The sequence below is a fragment of the Epinephelus moara genome, chromosome 18 (assembly GCF_006386435.1).
Source record: "Epinephelus moara isolate mb chromosome 18, YSFRI_EMoa_1.0, whole genome shotgun sequence".
Classification (NCBI taxonomy): domain Eukaryota; kingdom Metazoa; phylum Chordata; class Actinopteri; order Perciformes; family Serranidae; genus Epinephelus; species Epinephelus moara.
This window is the reverse complement of record NC_065523.1, coordinates 16,112,212-16,128,552: the sequence shown is the minus strand read 5'-3', so window position 1 is coordinate 16,128,552 and position 16,341 is coordinate 16,112,212. Positions and strand designations below refer to the sequence as shown.

Here is a 16,341-nt window from a genome sequence, read left to right as displayed (position 1 = left end):
GAGTGATTACTGAGGAGACTGGGCATACAATTTGAGAATCAGGGGATTTTCAGCCCAATTACCCCTTAACCCCTCCTCAGAGTTTGGGCTTCCAGCTCTCAGGGAATGAGACACGGAGCACTGAGTGTCAGATGTCAGTGCACACTGATTGTAGAGTGACAAGATGGATCAGAAATAGCAACAGAACATCTATAAAAGTCATGGACAGACCTGAGCCCAGACAGAGACAGCACAAAGAGGGAGAGGGAGCCAGGACACACAGCCAGCTGAAGCATCACTGAATAAACAGCCTCATCCCAGATACAACAGCAGATCTTCAGGCTGATCAACAAGACCCATTGGAGGCGATAAATCTGAGACAGATCTTCCAGCAGCAGAGATGAAGCCAATCTGTTCCATCATGGAGAAGAGTAACGGCGTGGTGGTGGGAGCTGAGCTGACCTGTAGCGTACGAGAGGAGAACAAGGCTCACAGGGAGAGCTACAGTGCTGACTGGCAAAGTGTCAGTCTCAAGACTCGACCTCAGGAAAGGTGAGAGCTCACAGACCAATCAGAAAACATTCTGCAGGTCCTTTTAATATGGTGTGAGTCACCACTGATTGATAGGATAAAAAGTTTCTATGTGATTTAAAGTCTTCCTTACATCATCAGATATGAGTTGGGATTACTTAGTAGAACTGTTCTCATATTGGAAGGCAGTTAGAGTCTAATTAAGTAGGTTAATCACAGTGAGAGCTCCCACGGTTTCTAACTTCAACTTTTCTCTGATGCCCGCAGGCAGACGATGAACATGAACGATGACTCTCGCAGGGAGACTCTGTCCCGGCAGTGGCAGGCCCGTTCGCTCAAACAGAACTGCCCCTCCGGTGTCTTCAGAGTGGGCACCGTGGAAACAGGAGTGAGGGAGCACCAGCTACTGCCAAAGCGAAAATCCCTCCCCCTGCCCATATTCACCCCCGCAGAGCTGGGCGTCAGGCTCGGACGCGGGGCCCCGCACACCGAGGAAGATCTGCAGCTCTTCCCCACCCCAGACGGAATGTGTCCCACCAAGAGGACCGTGGACGAGATCACAAGAGACCTCCCCCCAGTCAAGCCAACCCTCATGGAGTTCGTCAAAGCACCCAAAGCACTGGGGCGCTCCATGTCTCAAGAGGCCCAGAGAGGGTGAAAAACAAAAAGAGAGAGAGGGGATTTTAGGGAAAGACGAGATGGGTGACAAGTGGGAAAGAATAGCCAGTGAGCTATGTGTGTCAGGAAAAAGCATGACAAGATGTGTATAGATTTATCTCGAGTGACATTCATCAAAAACCATAAATACTGTAGATTTTTAGCACTATCTGTGTTTCTTGGCGAGCACAGCACTGGTCATGGTTGGCATTTGGTGGTCAGTGGTATTAGAAATTGTTATGTGAAGGCATTGTGATGGAGAGGCATGGTGTGCATTCTCAGCTGTGCCATGGGTTGATCTCTGCCTGTGCTGGCCAGCTGGCCTCACCATATCTGCTGATCTCTCAGTGGAATCACTGCGACCCAACTATACCCTATTAACCACACTGCATACAATGTCTTCTGCCTTAATTCTGTATTGCAAAGAGCAAATATCCTCGTAAGGTAAATAAAAGTGTTCTTGAGGTTAGCAGATTCATAGGTGGTGAAGGGATGCAATGACGCAGAAAGTGACAGGTGGAAAAGGATGTTCAGAAGCAAAGAGGGATGGAAAGAGAGATGGAGAGTCAGAGGGGAAGGGGAGGGGTGAGGGGTTGGGGAAACATGCTTTGGAGTTGGTCAACCTCCAGGCCTCCATAAGCCCTTGAGAGTCTCTGATCTCCGTGAAGAGTACAGAATGCTCTGGCATGACCACACACTGCAGCTGTACATACGTGTGTGTTTGTGTGTGTGCCTACTTAGAACTGTAATCAGGAGGACTTAGGAAAATGGGTAACCTTACTGTGTATTGAGTGATCTGCCTGGCTGAGTGGCAGATCCTGTATATCTGATATAGAGTAACAGATACTGTATTAGCTGGGAATGCCTAGTGTTGTGAATGATTTTGAAATGTGTGCAATGAGATATTTTTCCTAGATATTTATATTTTTACTAATAAAATCTGAGCTGCTCTTCACTCCTCTGTCACTGTTTTCTTTCGGGTGCAACAGGAACATATTCTCATTCAATTTAATGGGGAATGGAAAAGGAAAGTGGTGAATCCAACCAAATGAAGACAGAAAATTGAAGACAGAATATAAACCTGAGTGACGAGTTATCAAAGCTTAATGTTATCTGGTTTACAAGGACCCTGGCAACAGTAACAGCTAAGATACAAGGTACGAGGACAGTGTTATAACAGATAATGCTATCTTGTAGTTTTAGACAGGTTCATCACTCTGGAATTGCCCCCCCCAGCTCCTGCATAACACCAGCCCACCCATTTATTTATTTATTTATTTTTGACATTAAAAAAAAATGGAACAAGAGAAAATGAAAGGGCAAAAGTTATCTGATGTGCAAAAAAAAAAAAGAAAACATAAGAAGATGACATTTGCTATAGTCTATTCTTTTATTGATTGTTTTATATTATTATCATTTTGTTAGCTAAGTTATGTTGATTTTTCATAAGCTCTCATTATCATTTGTAATTAATACAAAACAATAATAATAATAATAATAATAATAATGATAATAATTTTTATTATAATTAGATAAAAAGTCATAATTATGACACAAACAGTCGAAATTACGAGTTAAAAATCAAAATTATGGGATAAAAGTTAAAATAATTAATTTAAAAATCAAAATTTTCAAAAAGATATAATTTAGAGATAAGAATTTAAAGTGATAAAATAAGTGGTCAAAATTATAAGACAGAAAGTCGAAATTATGGAATACAAATTATATGAGATGAAAAAAAAATTAAAATATGAGATAAAAGTTATGATATTAAAAAAAATATATATTTCAACATGTAACGTGGAGGGCTTGCCTAGGGTGCTAAATGTGCTATGTCCAGCACTGTATAACACTGTGTAATAGACTGGATTAGACTTTATTGATCCCTGGGGATTTTGGGTTGTGGACAGAAGAAAATGTGATAAAACAAAGTAAAAATGAAGAAATATCAATACAACAAAAAGGGGTTATAACGTAAACATGACAGGATGTGATAATAAAACAGAAAATATATGAATAACAGCAGTGGTTATGAGAAAACACTGAAAGGAGCAGATCAATATGGAAAATTCTGCATCTTACGAGGCCCCCCGGGCTGAAATAGATAGCTGGATAGCTGTCATCCATAATGTGCATACGTATGTACTGTGACTGCGTCCTCAACCCTCTGAACAATCCCCTGTTCACCACTTTACATCCCTCATTTATCTTTCATGTTCCACCACCTGTGTTTGTTTCCAACACAGAGCACACTGTTCCCCTGTTGGTGTGCAGAGCTTTACTGGATGCACTGCTTCACCTCCTCTTCATTTACACTCTGAATCTACAACATGCTCCATCCAATTTCTCAATTATTACTTCTGGCATTAGCCTCCCTTCTATAATCGCATATTTGGAATATGTTTTGTCTCTTTAACCCCTCCTGACTTACTGTCCCTCTCTGTCTTCCTCACATCACCCTCACTTGTCTGATATCTATGATAGGCACCATGTGGTGGCTTGATATTAATAGCTGGGTAAACATTGGCATTACCCTGGAGACAGTGGAAAGACACCCGTATTGGCACGTCCTTCCCATGTGAGCTCTTAATCCTAGTGTTTTATCGGAGATTTGAGAGTGCTGCCTTCACTCCCTATCTTTAAAATTACCCTCCCACACGGCTGCTGAAATCCCATGCTCCCCACCCTGCACTGTCACAGTTCTCAAACTCCCAAATGGACCTCCGAACCCTGAGACTATTTTCAGTGGAAGCCAAGGAATGTGGGAATTGAGATGCCCTGTGCTGTTGCAGGCAAATCTCTTAAATTGACATTGAAATTCTTTCCTATTGCCTCAGCTGTCTCAGCAACATGGTGCTCGCTGTATTATCCCATTTGGCAGAGTCATCCTCTCTGCTACTGCAAGCAAGTTAATGCAAACCTTCGGAACGGGCTCACACAGTGCATGAGCGCAACACCTTTACCTGAGTTTGAACCAGTGAAGGAAAGCCACACATACCTCAACTGGTTTCCCAATTTAAACATATCCAAAATTGTCATTTTAATTTGTGTACTGCACTATTTTTATACACCTTTCCTGATTGTGTTGCTTTTATTGTCATCACCTGAAGAGACTGAGTGGTGTGCCTTCTCGTAAGCACTCATCACAGTGTATTTAAAGAAAGGGCACACAGTGTTACGCAGCAATAGATCGTATGTGTCGTCACATTGTTGCTATGTCATACAGTGGTATGTATCATGACCCACATTAGCACTATAGCATGCAGAGTCACTGTGAATGCTTGTCAGGACAGAAATAAATCTTGCTTGTGGCCTATTTGCCATCCAACTTAACATGTGTTGCTGCTCCCTACTGGATCATTTAGGTAATGCAGGTTAAAGTAAAGATATAAGAATGCCATTAACAAAGCACAATATCATATTTATTTGCCACATTCATCTATTGTAAATTATCATGATAATCATTTCATTGTAATAAGCAAGAAAGTGTCAAACATAAGTGTGAAATTATGATTTTTGAGTGTAGATGAATCAACTCAAGATTGTTTTCCCCCTAGCTCAACAACAAAAACCATGTTTAGTAAGTGAATTAATAATCACTCTCTCTTCTTCTCTGCTCCTGCCTCGGCAGCGCTGTTGTTCTCTATAAAAAAACAAACAAAAGATGAAACATTACACAAATCCAAAGCATCTAATGAACTCATCTTCTCAGCCATTCACAATCAAAAGCACTGTAATCACAAGCAGCATCCCCAATCAGTCCTCTTCTCATCACAATTACTGTGAAGCCTGCTGTTGGCACCTCTCTTGTCACCCTGCTTCGAGGGGCCCTATGACATCATGGGAGCTGACCGTGTTAATTGGCTGTTGGCTGGGTGTTGCTGTGTGGTTGGTTTTACCTGCCGAAGGCGTGACGTGGGCTCCCGCAGTCCCAGTGCTGCTGGGCGGGGGAGCAGGCCTGATCACACAAAACAAAAATATTAATCAGTGTGTTTTTTTCCTCCAGGTTGTTTTCATCTACCTGATATAAATAGACAATGATGTAAAGTCCAAAGCCTAATAATAAAAGACAATTGATATATGCACTGTAAATACAATCTGAAACACAGTTCAGTGTCTGCTTTAATATACAGATGTAATAAATGGATAGTCACTTCTCCTAAAACCTACTGTAGAGATTTTGACTTTTTCTGGAGGGGAACAACTTGAGCTGAGAGAGTGAATGGAAAGTTCTTCTCTGCAGGCAGGTCTCATGCATTTGTGTGAGAAACAGGAACTTACTTGTTGGGATTGTCAAGGCTATATGTTCAATTATTTCCTTTTACTTTTTTCTACTTTTATAGTGTTATTAAACAGGTGAGAACAGATTCTTCAAGTGAAGCCCAATAGACATGAAGCATCTCCTCTCCTGCTCCTCTGAACTTCATAAATGTCTCATTAGGATCCTTTTTATTTAGTCTTAATGACAACGGAAGTGTTGTTATAAGTTACATGAGTTGAAACCTCAACCTGAAGTATGGCGAGTTTAATATGACTAAAAGGCAGACCTCCTACCTGAAACAATGAGCCTGGAAACTCATCTGATGTAAAAGAAAAATAAAAGAAATGTACCCAAAATAGATCTGTAGCAAGTTTTGCCTATACACTAATTAACTTTAAAGTAAGGTCCTGCCAAACCTGCAGTAATTAACACCTAATGTCTTCAAAGTGTGAGTAACGGAGCTATTTCAGGACAAACTTTCATAGAAGAATACACAAGTTGAATCTGCCTCACAGAGTGGAGCCTCTGTAGAAAATATCCCTTCCCTTTGAATTGAAACCTCACAGATTTGCTCTGTCTGTCAAAATTTAACTCTGGTGTCTCCTTTAAAAATCATCTCAGCCTGCCAATAGGTGATGATTTGATACAAGCTGCAGAAAGGAAAGGAAAGGAAAGGAAAGGAAAGGAAAGGACAGGACAGGACAGGAGAGGACAGGACAGGTGAGGTGAGGTGAAAGCCCAAAGCCCAACTTGCTGGCAGTAGAAAAAAGGATGGAGTTAATGGTTCTGACAAAATTTGAAATTAATATTATTTTGTATTAATGCATGATGTAAGAAAACCTTAAGTGCTGCTGCTATTTATCATAATATCAAAATAGCTTAAAATGGTGCGTGGCTCAAGAGGCCACCATTTGGGGATAGACATGGACTAGCCACATGCTTGCAATGTCAAGTGCTGCAAATACAGGAGAGCAACAGTGCGCATGCCCCTAACCTTGATTACTATAACTGCAGTCTGATTGGCTCATAGTTGTCAGCCGTTAAGCCAGTAACTGCTGTCACCATGGAATGATGTGGATTATTTTCTCCAGCACAAATTTGTTGTCTGTCTTTAAAAGAATAACTTGAGATTAAACACCAGCTGCAGGATATTATTAAAAACCAAACCATTGGTAAAAAATAGTCAGATATAACATGGAGAGTTTAAAGCTAACACATGTTCTCATTTAATTTGTCAGTGAAGTTTTGCCTCTGGTGTGTTTTCTTTATACATCCATCAATGATACCAGGTGAAGAACAGACTCAGGATCTCAAGCATCTTTCACAGAGGATTACCGAACATGAAATCAACAGCCAGACAACACAATAAAATTGTGTTTGCCCAGCAGAGCTAACATAGCTAATGTTACTCAAACTGACAGTGCAGGGGTGTTGAGCAGTATAACTGCAAATTTAGGTCACCAGTGTTAAACTATGTGGATGTGAAAAAATGCATAATGTGAAACTGAGTAATTTTTTAGGTTTTTCATCCATCCACAGTAGTTGTTGCTCCATCAGTCTTTCCACCTAAAAACATCAGTGAGATGATGTGTCATATGACATGTAGTGGACATTCAGGATCACCTGTCTCTGTGTGGCGGAGAGGAGGTGGGTTTGTCGAGGTCTTGGCAGACCAGTGTGGCCTGAGGCAGCAGCCATGCAGGGTAGGACAGGTACGGGGCAGGCTGGTAATAGTGGTGGTATATCTCTGGGTCATCCTCATTCTCTTGAATTATAACCAGATCTCTGGGAGCCTGACACACAGTGAAGGAGAAAAACAGCCCAGCTTTATTTCTGAGTGCAAGAGTAAGATCATTACAAAGTTTTCACTGCCAAAGTTTTAGTTCAGTGGCACTATGTTTACTGTAAGAAATAAAAAGACAAAAAAAACTTGCTTGTTTAGTTATTTTAACAAGGTGGATTCTTTACCCAGGAAATCAAATTTAAAAATGTCGGCTGAAATGAAAAAAGATTAGACTGTTTAACCCGACTGTTAGACTCAGTCCTGGATTATTATGTTAATATTTTTCCAGTTCTATTCCAGAAATAGGCTATGAGTTACTCACTCTTGTATATAGTTATAACACCCGACAGCCCCTAAGTTCCCCACAACTAACTGTTGATGTCGTGAAACATTTTACTTTTGAGTTTTTAGACAGCAGCAGACTTAGGAATTTGGGATGCTATAATAAAACCAGAAGTTGTTTGAACACGCAATTTGTGTTGAAGCTAAGTAGAGTTCTATTAACTTTTTTATGCATTTCATTATATGAAGATAAGGATGACATACTCATACTCAGTTTCATATTGCAAGATATGACCAGATTCATTGTTTCTTCACATATGCAACACATTCTCACTCCCAGCTGTCAAATACTGATGTTTAGTCAGCAACGATCTTTTAGATGCTCAGGGATTGCATGCTTGTTACATGAATTGTGGTTTTTCAAAATAAACTTCAATGTACAGTTTCCACTCGCTAAATGCATATAGTCTCTTTCAAAATAAACTTACAACATATGTAAAAAAAAAAAAAAAAAAAGGTCTTTGGGTTTATTTCCTTAGGTTTAAGCAACAAAAGTAATTGGTTAAAATAATTAAGTCTGTTACTAACTATGACATATCATCATCAGTCATGCGTCACTAGCGCAGTAAGCTACTCATACTAGCACACTAAGTTGTTACTAAAATAACTCAACAAACTTTTAGTTTCACGCTTGACACGAGCAGAGGTCCGCGGGGTGAAAGTCTGGATGCATCTCCACTCTTGTCTGCCATATGTGTACTTTCTTATTATTAATACATCAGCAGTTGCTCACAGTGTCAAAAAATGTTGTTGCCTGGTGCATCATACCGCCGCTAAAAGGTGCTTTGGTGCATCAGCGTCTGACTTTGAGGGTCACTGACCAAGCATTGGTATCTGACAAGTTTGGAGAGAGACTGGGTTGTGAGTGTAAGTATATATTTAAATGTCAAAACCCATTTTAGTAAAATTCAATTTCAATTTATTGTCTGAGCTGACCTTGATGTTAGTCTGATACCCACCTCAGGCCCCGACAGAGGGCTGGCGTATCTGAGCGACCCGAGAGCAGACATGGTCATGTTGTTCATGATGACCTGGTGCATCTGGGCATTCTGGATCATCATCAGCTCTACAAGGTCTGCATATTGAGAATTTTACACCCACACACATACACACAGCACAATCAGCACTATCTGACGGTCTTCTGATTGTCTTATCTATTTTATCAGCCTGCTATTCTGTCCTCTTCCCTCAGGGCGACTGTGTGATTAACCCACATTGTGTCAAACTGAGGTGGTGATTGTGAGCTGCCAAGCTCAATTTTCTTACCCTCTTGTCACTCAAAATTTGTTCGGCGCGGCAGTGACTCACTTCGCGAAGTAATTTCCCTCCATCCCAGCAATATAAATACACTTTCTGACCATGATTTAGGAAAGTCTAGTTAAGTCACTATAATTTCAGTGTCATTTAAACCCTGTTTTATATATGTTATATAAGTTTTAAGAAATATTTGTCACCCTGATTAATTATTAAATGCTCTACAGGCAATGTGAATGATCTCTGTGCACCAGTTTGTAGTTATTTCAGTGATGCAACATTCAGTAACTCAACAAACTCTGTGATATTTCACCATCTTGAAGGGGTTATGTCAATTTCATCAATAATATAGCAATAATGTCAGCTAATGTTAGTGTGAGCACTATTCACCTAAGAACATATGACTCACTGAAACGAGGTAATGGCTGGTTGGGCTGAATGCTCCTGGCCCTTATCTCTCTCACGGGCAACATTTCTTCTTCTCTTTCATCAATACAAAATCTAGCTACTACCTCTCTGGTGGATTTGTTTTGGCAGTATTGTCCCCTTCCATGGTTTTATCTACATTTTTAAAAAAATTGAAAGTAATTTCCAGAGTCAAATTCAGTGTTCAGTCTTTCAGTAGCTTCACAGAAACGTACCTGATTTTGCTGTTTGTATTCAGCCCATGTTCAGAGCTGAAAAGCATGGGAGCTAACCTGCTGGTAACACTGGCAGTTAATTAAAATTAAAGGTAGAATAGACACTATTGTATCAGCCATCATGTGTGGTTGTAACAAAGCAGAATGTACCATATGTAGTAACTGAGACACTACAGATCTAAAGTTTACACCAGAAATGTGGTGACCAGTAAGAACAGCCTGTTCTCAGTGGCTTAGTGAAAGGTCAGTTAGTTAAAACTGACCGTCTCCTGCAGCAGCAACAACGTTTTCTATCAGAAGAAAACTTACCAGCATGAACCTGTAAAGATTTTTACTATAAGCAACCGACTTTTCCAGTCACTAAGAATGTAGGATTTTAGATGTATATGCAGTCTGGTAACAAATCATCAATTTACATGGCTTTTGTGTTCTGATGTTCTTCAAACTTGTCACAGAATTTCAAGCATTTGCACCAAAGTGCAAAGTTGCTGCATGCACATTACAGTAAACGCTGAATCACAGGTTTGGCTTTAAATTAATTCAGTTTAAGTTAGAGCACTGGATTGTCTTTAACAATCCAGTGCCAGAATGTAAGTAGCTGAGTTTAGGCAGCCATTATAACAATCATAACCCAAAGCCCATGTACACAGTAATGATTCTTTGACATTTTTGGAGCACATTGTGTTTACAGTGACAAAAATAGGCCACTTGAAGAGTTTTAACCTTTGAATCTCTGAGCGAAATGCCAACGACTTACAAAACTTTATTTTAAATAATTGAATTACACTGACTAAAACCTGCTGCAGCAGTCGGACATGAATGTAACACACACTCTTGCACACAAACTCATGCACACACATTTTATGCAATTGTCCAAGCTCAAGAGTAGACCATAAATAATATATCTGAGTGCTTGCTAGCAAGTTGGTAATGTGACAGACAGGCAAGAACAGCCGTGAGTGTGAAATCCTGAGATTTAGTTTGTGTGTGTGGTGACAGTCTGCCATACCCTCCTTGACGTGACCACCAGGCCTAATGGAAGGAGCAGAGCCAGGAGGCATCACGGTCGCTGGGAGCTGCTGCAGGATAGTGGTGGGTTGCTGAGAAGCCTGGGGAGGAGAGATGGGACTGTAATGAGGCTCTCTGCCTGGAGGCACAGAGGCTGAGAATAAACCCTATCTATACAGGGGGTGAAGCTCTTCTCCACAGGAAGGTGAAATGAAATCAAATGATTATCTTCCCGTATGCAAACAATATTAAAAACATCGCTTCTTGTAATACCAGGGATAATTATATTATGGTGTAAGACTCAGTGATGGATTTTATGTAAAACAAAACAGAGAGCAGCGGATTAGTTGTTGCTAAGAGCTTAAGCTAACAGCTTAATAACCACAGAGAAGGACGAGTTAAATAATGCACACTTACAGGAAATATCTGAAAACCATAGGGATCATACGGCTCAAAGTGTGGATAAATATCTTCTGTCCACGCCATATGTGAGAGCTTCAGCTGATATTGTTTACAAGATACTCAGTATGTAATTCTAACCTGTTTGCTGAGATGCAGAGGCACACAGTAGCAGGTTGCCAAGGTGCCAAAACACAAGCAACAGTCTGCACATGCATATGCACAGACACTCACCCACACAACACATACACACACACCAAACCACACGCACACATACACACACACTCCCTCCGTCTGTGATCACTACATTGACCTACAGTATGCAGCACAGGCTGTTTGCGTAATTGAGCTCACTTTGGAAGCCAAAAGCAGAGCAGCTGGTAACTCAAAGAACTAAAACTATAATACATTGTCTATAAAAGAATCCACCCACTCTGGACTTTATTTTTATGTTTCACAGTTTTTCATCACTGACTCACAGTGGATGTAATTAGTTTTTTATGACACAGATCAAACGAGGACAAAAAGCCTCTTAAATGTCAAAGTAAAAAATATCTACACTTTCATTTCATTTAAAACTTAGTTTTTGCATTTAAGATATTAATAGTCTGAAATAAGGTAAGACTTCACTTACTCAAGGGAATGAATCAACAGCTAATAAACAACCAATTGGGAAGTTCTATTAATTACGATGCTAATTAGACATTTAATGCTTTTTTTAAGTGATTTTCATTTGCGTGCTGGCATTCCTAAGTATTCCATTTTCCCAGCACTAAAATTAAGTGTGCAACTGGGACACTGAGAGATGTTTATAGCGCCGTTTAAACTTTTAAAATTAGATAAAGGAGACATTTTCTATGTAAAGGTAAAGTAAGGTAAAGTTCCACTGATTGTCACACACCTGAGTGTGTGAAATTTGTTCTCCGCATTTGACCCATCCCCTGAGGGAGCAGTGAGCAGCAGCGCTCAGGAATCACGTGGTGATCTAACCCCCCAATTCCAACCCCTGATGCTGAGTGCCAAGCAGGGAGGCAATGGGTCCCATTTTCATAGTCTTTGGTATGACCCGGCCAGGGATCGAACCCACGACCTCCCAGTCTCAGGGCGGACACTCTACCACTAGGCCACTGAGCTGCACCTTGGTTGGCTGTGAGCACAGGTCCTACTAGAGGACGTTGGGCCCTCATGCCACCCTCATGGAGCCTGTTTCTGACAGTTTGGTCAGAAACATGCACACCGGTAGCCTGATGGAAGTCATTCTATAGGACTCTGGCAGTGCTCCTCCTGTTCCTCCTCACACAAAGGGGCAGATACCGGTCCTGCTTTTGGGTCGATGCCCTTCCATAGCCCTGTCCAGCTCTCCTCGTGTAACGGCCGACCCCCTGGTACCTCCGTCATGCCCTTGAGATAAGGGAGACACAGCAAACCTTTTTGCAACCGCACGTATGTATGTGCCATCCTGGAGGAGCTGGACTACCTGTGCAACCAGACTGGGCTGCAGGTACCACCTCATGCTACCAGTAGTGACAAGGACACTATCAGGATAAGGAGAGAGCAACTGTCTGTGGCCACCTCATGTAAAACCATTCCCTTTTTGGGGTTGTCTTGCTTTTGCCTCTCCATTGCACCTGTTGTCACTTTCATTTGCACCAAAGCAGGTGAAATTAATTCACAATCACTTGTGCTTCCTAAATAGACAGATTGATATCCCTGAAGTTTAACTGACTTGGTGTTACACTGTGATGATTAGGTGTTCCCTTACATTTTTCTGAGCAATCTTTATATGTTTGTATTTTGTTGATACTGCTGCTCCTCTTATTGTGAGCAGTTAATGTGTCTTTTAGATATCCATACAATTCAATACCCTAATGAAGCAGCAGATGAAAAAACAATCAACACCATAGCCACAATGTTGTGTCTTACAGTGTTGTAAGCCACTAATTTATTGTTTAAACAGCTAATAAATGCAATATATGTACCTCAGAATCAGTCAGATTTGTTGAAATCAGGCCTTTTCCTCAGGTTGACAGAGACCACTGGTGTGTATGTGCAGAATAGGTGTTCTCACTCTAGTTTCCCCTGATGGTAGAAACTAAGCGTGACACAGTTGCCCTGCCTTGACTTGCCCCCAGTCTCCCCACAGGTGATTTTCTAGCATTAATTTTTAAAATAACAGCGATGTGGCCACTGGTGTGGGTTTATGGAGCGCTCAGAATGCAACACAGCCAACAATCCATGTATAATAGACGGTTAGAGCCTGAGAGCTTCACTATGGCAGACGACACTAATTAGCACACAGTTTACATTCACTGTACCACGCTGCCTTCCAACTCTCCTTCCCTCCTCCACCCTCCCCACTCGCTGTCAGTGGAAGGGGCCTCTACAACCCCATCGCATCTACAGCTCTGTAATTAAAACGCTGTAATCTGGGTGGATCGTCTCTATTTTTAAAAGCCCCCTGTCATCGTGTGGGTAAAGTGACACAAAGAGAAGCATCAAGCGGTGAAAGAGGAGGAGGAGGAGGAAAAGGAGGAGGAAGGGTGGGGGGGAGAGATGGGAACAACCGCAGCAGCAGGTGATGACCAACTCTGTGTGAGATGAGGAAACTAATAAACTATGTTTAATTGGCAGCGTGGCCTAAAGATAATTATCATCCTGTTATCCAGCGCAGCCCACGCAGCTCACATCAACTCCTTTGGAGTAACAGATTGTGTTTTTATAGGGACAAAAAGAAAACTGAGATGTGCTTCACAAACACCACCACAGAAATGCATCTATAGCTCATGTGAATATTTAACAGATATCTAAATAAGGTAAATAGAAACAACATTAAGGACGTAAACTTATATGATAATTTATCATCTTTAACATCTTTCATATTCAGCAACATAAAAACGTGACTTTATATAGCACCTTTAAAAACAGAGTTTACAAAGTGCTTTGACAAACAAAGCAAAGCAGAAGCAACACACCCCAGAGGCATTATAAAAATAAAAACCAAACAATAATACTGAATCAAGGCCAGACAGAAATTAAGGTAGCATTAAACAGGAGATTGGACACAGGAAAATATTAGAAAGAAGACAGAGGATAAGGAGAAATAGAGATATAAAAAACAATAAAGCAAATACAATAAAAAGAACAAAAGCAGAAAACACAAAAAATGACCACTACTACCACAAATAAACAGGATGAAGACTGAATAAAACAATAAATAAAAAGATTCAAAAGACAACATCACTTAAAAAGCAAGTCTGTAAAAATGGGTTTTAAGGAATGATTTAAAGAGGTCACTGGTTTTGCGAGCCTCGCCTTCTTTGGCAAGCCGATCCAAAGCCGAGGGGGGCCTGATGACAAAGGCACGATCACCTTCAGACTTAAGCCTTGACTTTCAAACAACCAGAGGGGCACTACCCGAGGATCTATGTGTGCGATGTGGGGTCAACTTTCCTGTTTTGTAGCCTGGGGCCAAACCCAAACAAGCTTTAAAAGTGATACGTAAAAAGCTATATCAGTGGCATCACAATTATTAAATTAATTTTATGTTTGTATGTAAAATCCTAGTCTGAGGGGCGTCGGTGGCTTAGTGGTGGAGCGGGCGCCCCGTGTGCAGGGCTGTTGCCGCAGCGGCCCGGGTTCGAGTCCAGCCTGTGGTCCTTTGCTGCATGTCATCCCCCCTCTCTCTCCCCCCTTCACGCTTGACTGTCCTGTCCATTAAAGGCAAAATGGCCAAAAAATATCTTTAAAAAATAAATAAATAAATCCTAGTCTGAAAGTAACTTACTATAGCTGCCAAATAAATGTAGTGGAGTAAAAAGTGTGACATTTCCCTCAGAAATGAAGGGACTTTGGGTATATATACATATATTCTGTTTGACTTGTGTCTTTCATTTAAATCTAAGGAGAACAAGACAAACTAAACTAAACTAAACCAAAGTAGCATAAAATAAAAACACTAAAGTAATGTAAAAGTACCTCAGAGTTAGGCTTGAGTGCAGATATACCACCACCACCATACTGTGACATACTGTATATTGACCTACTCTAATTATTAGTATCATAATTAATATTAGTATACATGGTCACGATACAAACTCACTCTGATTATCTACAGATTTTTATTAGGACATTTCTGGAACCATATATGCATATGTGATGGGTGTTAAATATGAATGAGACCCCGCAGCTTTCTTAAACAGCTCACTCCAGGGACTGGGCTGCTGAGGTATGATTAAATTATTTGCACTTCTCAGTAATATTTAATCCCGCTCCAGCACACACACACACACACACACACACACACACACACACACACGCACACACACTCACACTCATATAATCTGCAGATTTAAGAAAAACCCAAGTAGAGTTTGGTAAAACAGGACTCCACAATAATGATTTAGCAAAAGGTTCTCAGAATGTGTGAGAATATGAGACTGTATAGCCCCATTATACACATATGAGGTTTCATGTAGGAATATATGAATGTTTTCAAGGTTATATGTGGGAAATATAATGAATATCTGTTATATCAACCCATTCTCACTCCCAACTTGTCAAATATCGACGCTTGGTCAGTGGCCCTACACGTCAAACTGTAATGCACAAGGTACCCCTCCAGCATCAGTTTTAGACTCTAAGGGACAGTGTGTCAATTTACTCTGGTTACCCACTAAGTGCCAAATAAGGATAAATATTCTGTTTGGTGAGTAAATTTCAGAAGACTACCCACCACACTGGCAGGGTCACTGCTGTGTTTTGGTGTCACTTTACGTTTGCACTCTTTGTCCTCTGCTGTTTGCCTGTGTAGAAGACAAGTTTGACGCTCAACACGAAATTCATGGTGCATACAGGTGCCTTTCGTAAAATCTGAAATCTACATTGCTTTGTAGGTATGGCAAGGCATGTGGATGCTCACCATGGTGTGTTCAAGAGTATCTTTTGAACTCAGTAATCTGTACTGTCAACAAAGTTTGTCTGAAGAGGAACATCTTACTATATAATGATGAAAACTCTCGTCTGTGTGTCTGTTCCACGTTTTTCTCCTCACTGACTTGGTCAATCCATGTGAAATTTGGCACAGTGGTAGAGGGTCATGGGAGGATGAGAGTGAAGCAATATTACATCAATTGGCCAAAGGGGGGCGCTATAGCAACTGATTGAAATGGCAAAATTTGAATGAGCATATCTCATGCCCCGTATGTCGTAAAGACATGAAACTTTGCACAGAGATGCCTCTCCGCATGAGGAACAAACTTGCCCCAAGAACCCATAACTTCCGGTTATATACGTAGTTTTTCAGCCATTTTGAATTTTTTGAAAAACACTTAAAATCGATCTCTTCCTAGGAAGTTTGACCGATCTGCATGAAACTTGGTGAACATAATCTAGGGACCAATATCTAAAGTTCCCTCTTGGCAAAAGTTGGAAAACTTACTTAAACTGAGCTTCTATAAGGCAATAAATATTGCGGAGGGCGTGGCTCA

General features: G+C 40.8%; 2 protein-coding genes across 3 annotated transcripts in view; one reads left to right on the top strand and one right to left on the bottom strand.

The window, feature by feature from the left end:
- Positions 1-224: 224 nt before the first annotated feature.
- tcap (titin-cap (telethonin)) lies at positions 225-2,122 on the top strand. Its single transcript, XM_050069396.1, has 2 exons — positions 225-531; positions 778-2,122. Exons 1-2 carry the CDS (start codon positions 380-382, stop codon positions 1,166-1,168), a joined length of 543 nt encoding a protein of 180 aa, XP_049925353.1. The 5' UTR covers positions 225-379; the 3' UTR covers positions 1,169-2,122.
- Positions 2,123-4,406: 2,284 nt separating this feature from the next.
- LOC126405739 (proline-rich protein 29-like) overlaps positions 4,407-16,341 on the bottom strand; it is a 13,561-nt gene continuing 1,626 nt past the window's right edge. The window contains exons 1-6 of one of the 2 annotated variants that reach the window (XM_050069636.1): positions 10,874-10,992; positions 10,458-10,557; positions 8,513-8,628; positions 7,052-7,221; positions 5,067-5,125; positions 4,407-4,810 (exon numbers count right to left, since the gene is read on the bottom strand). In XM_050069636.1, coding sequence (XP_049925593.1) covers positions 4,764-4,810; positions 5,067-5,125; positions 7,052-7,221; positions 8,513-8,628; positions 10,458-10,557; positions 10,874-10,942 — 561 coding nt within the window. In that variant the 5' untranslated portion in view covers positions 10,943-10,992 and the 3' untranslated portion in view covers positions 4,407-4,763. Of the gene's footprint in view, positions 4,811-5,066; positions 5,126-7,051; positions 7,222-8,512; positions 8,629-10,457; positions 10,558-10,873; positions 10,993-16,341 lie in introns of those variants that run through there. The other variant, XM_050069637.1, reaches the window with a different exon arrangement.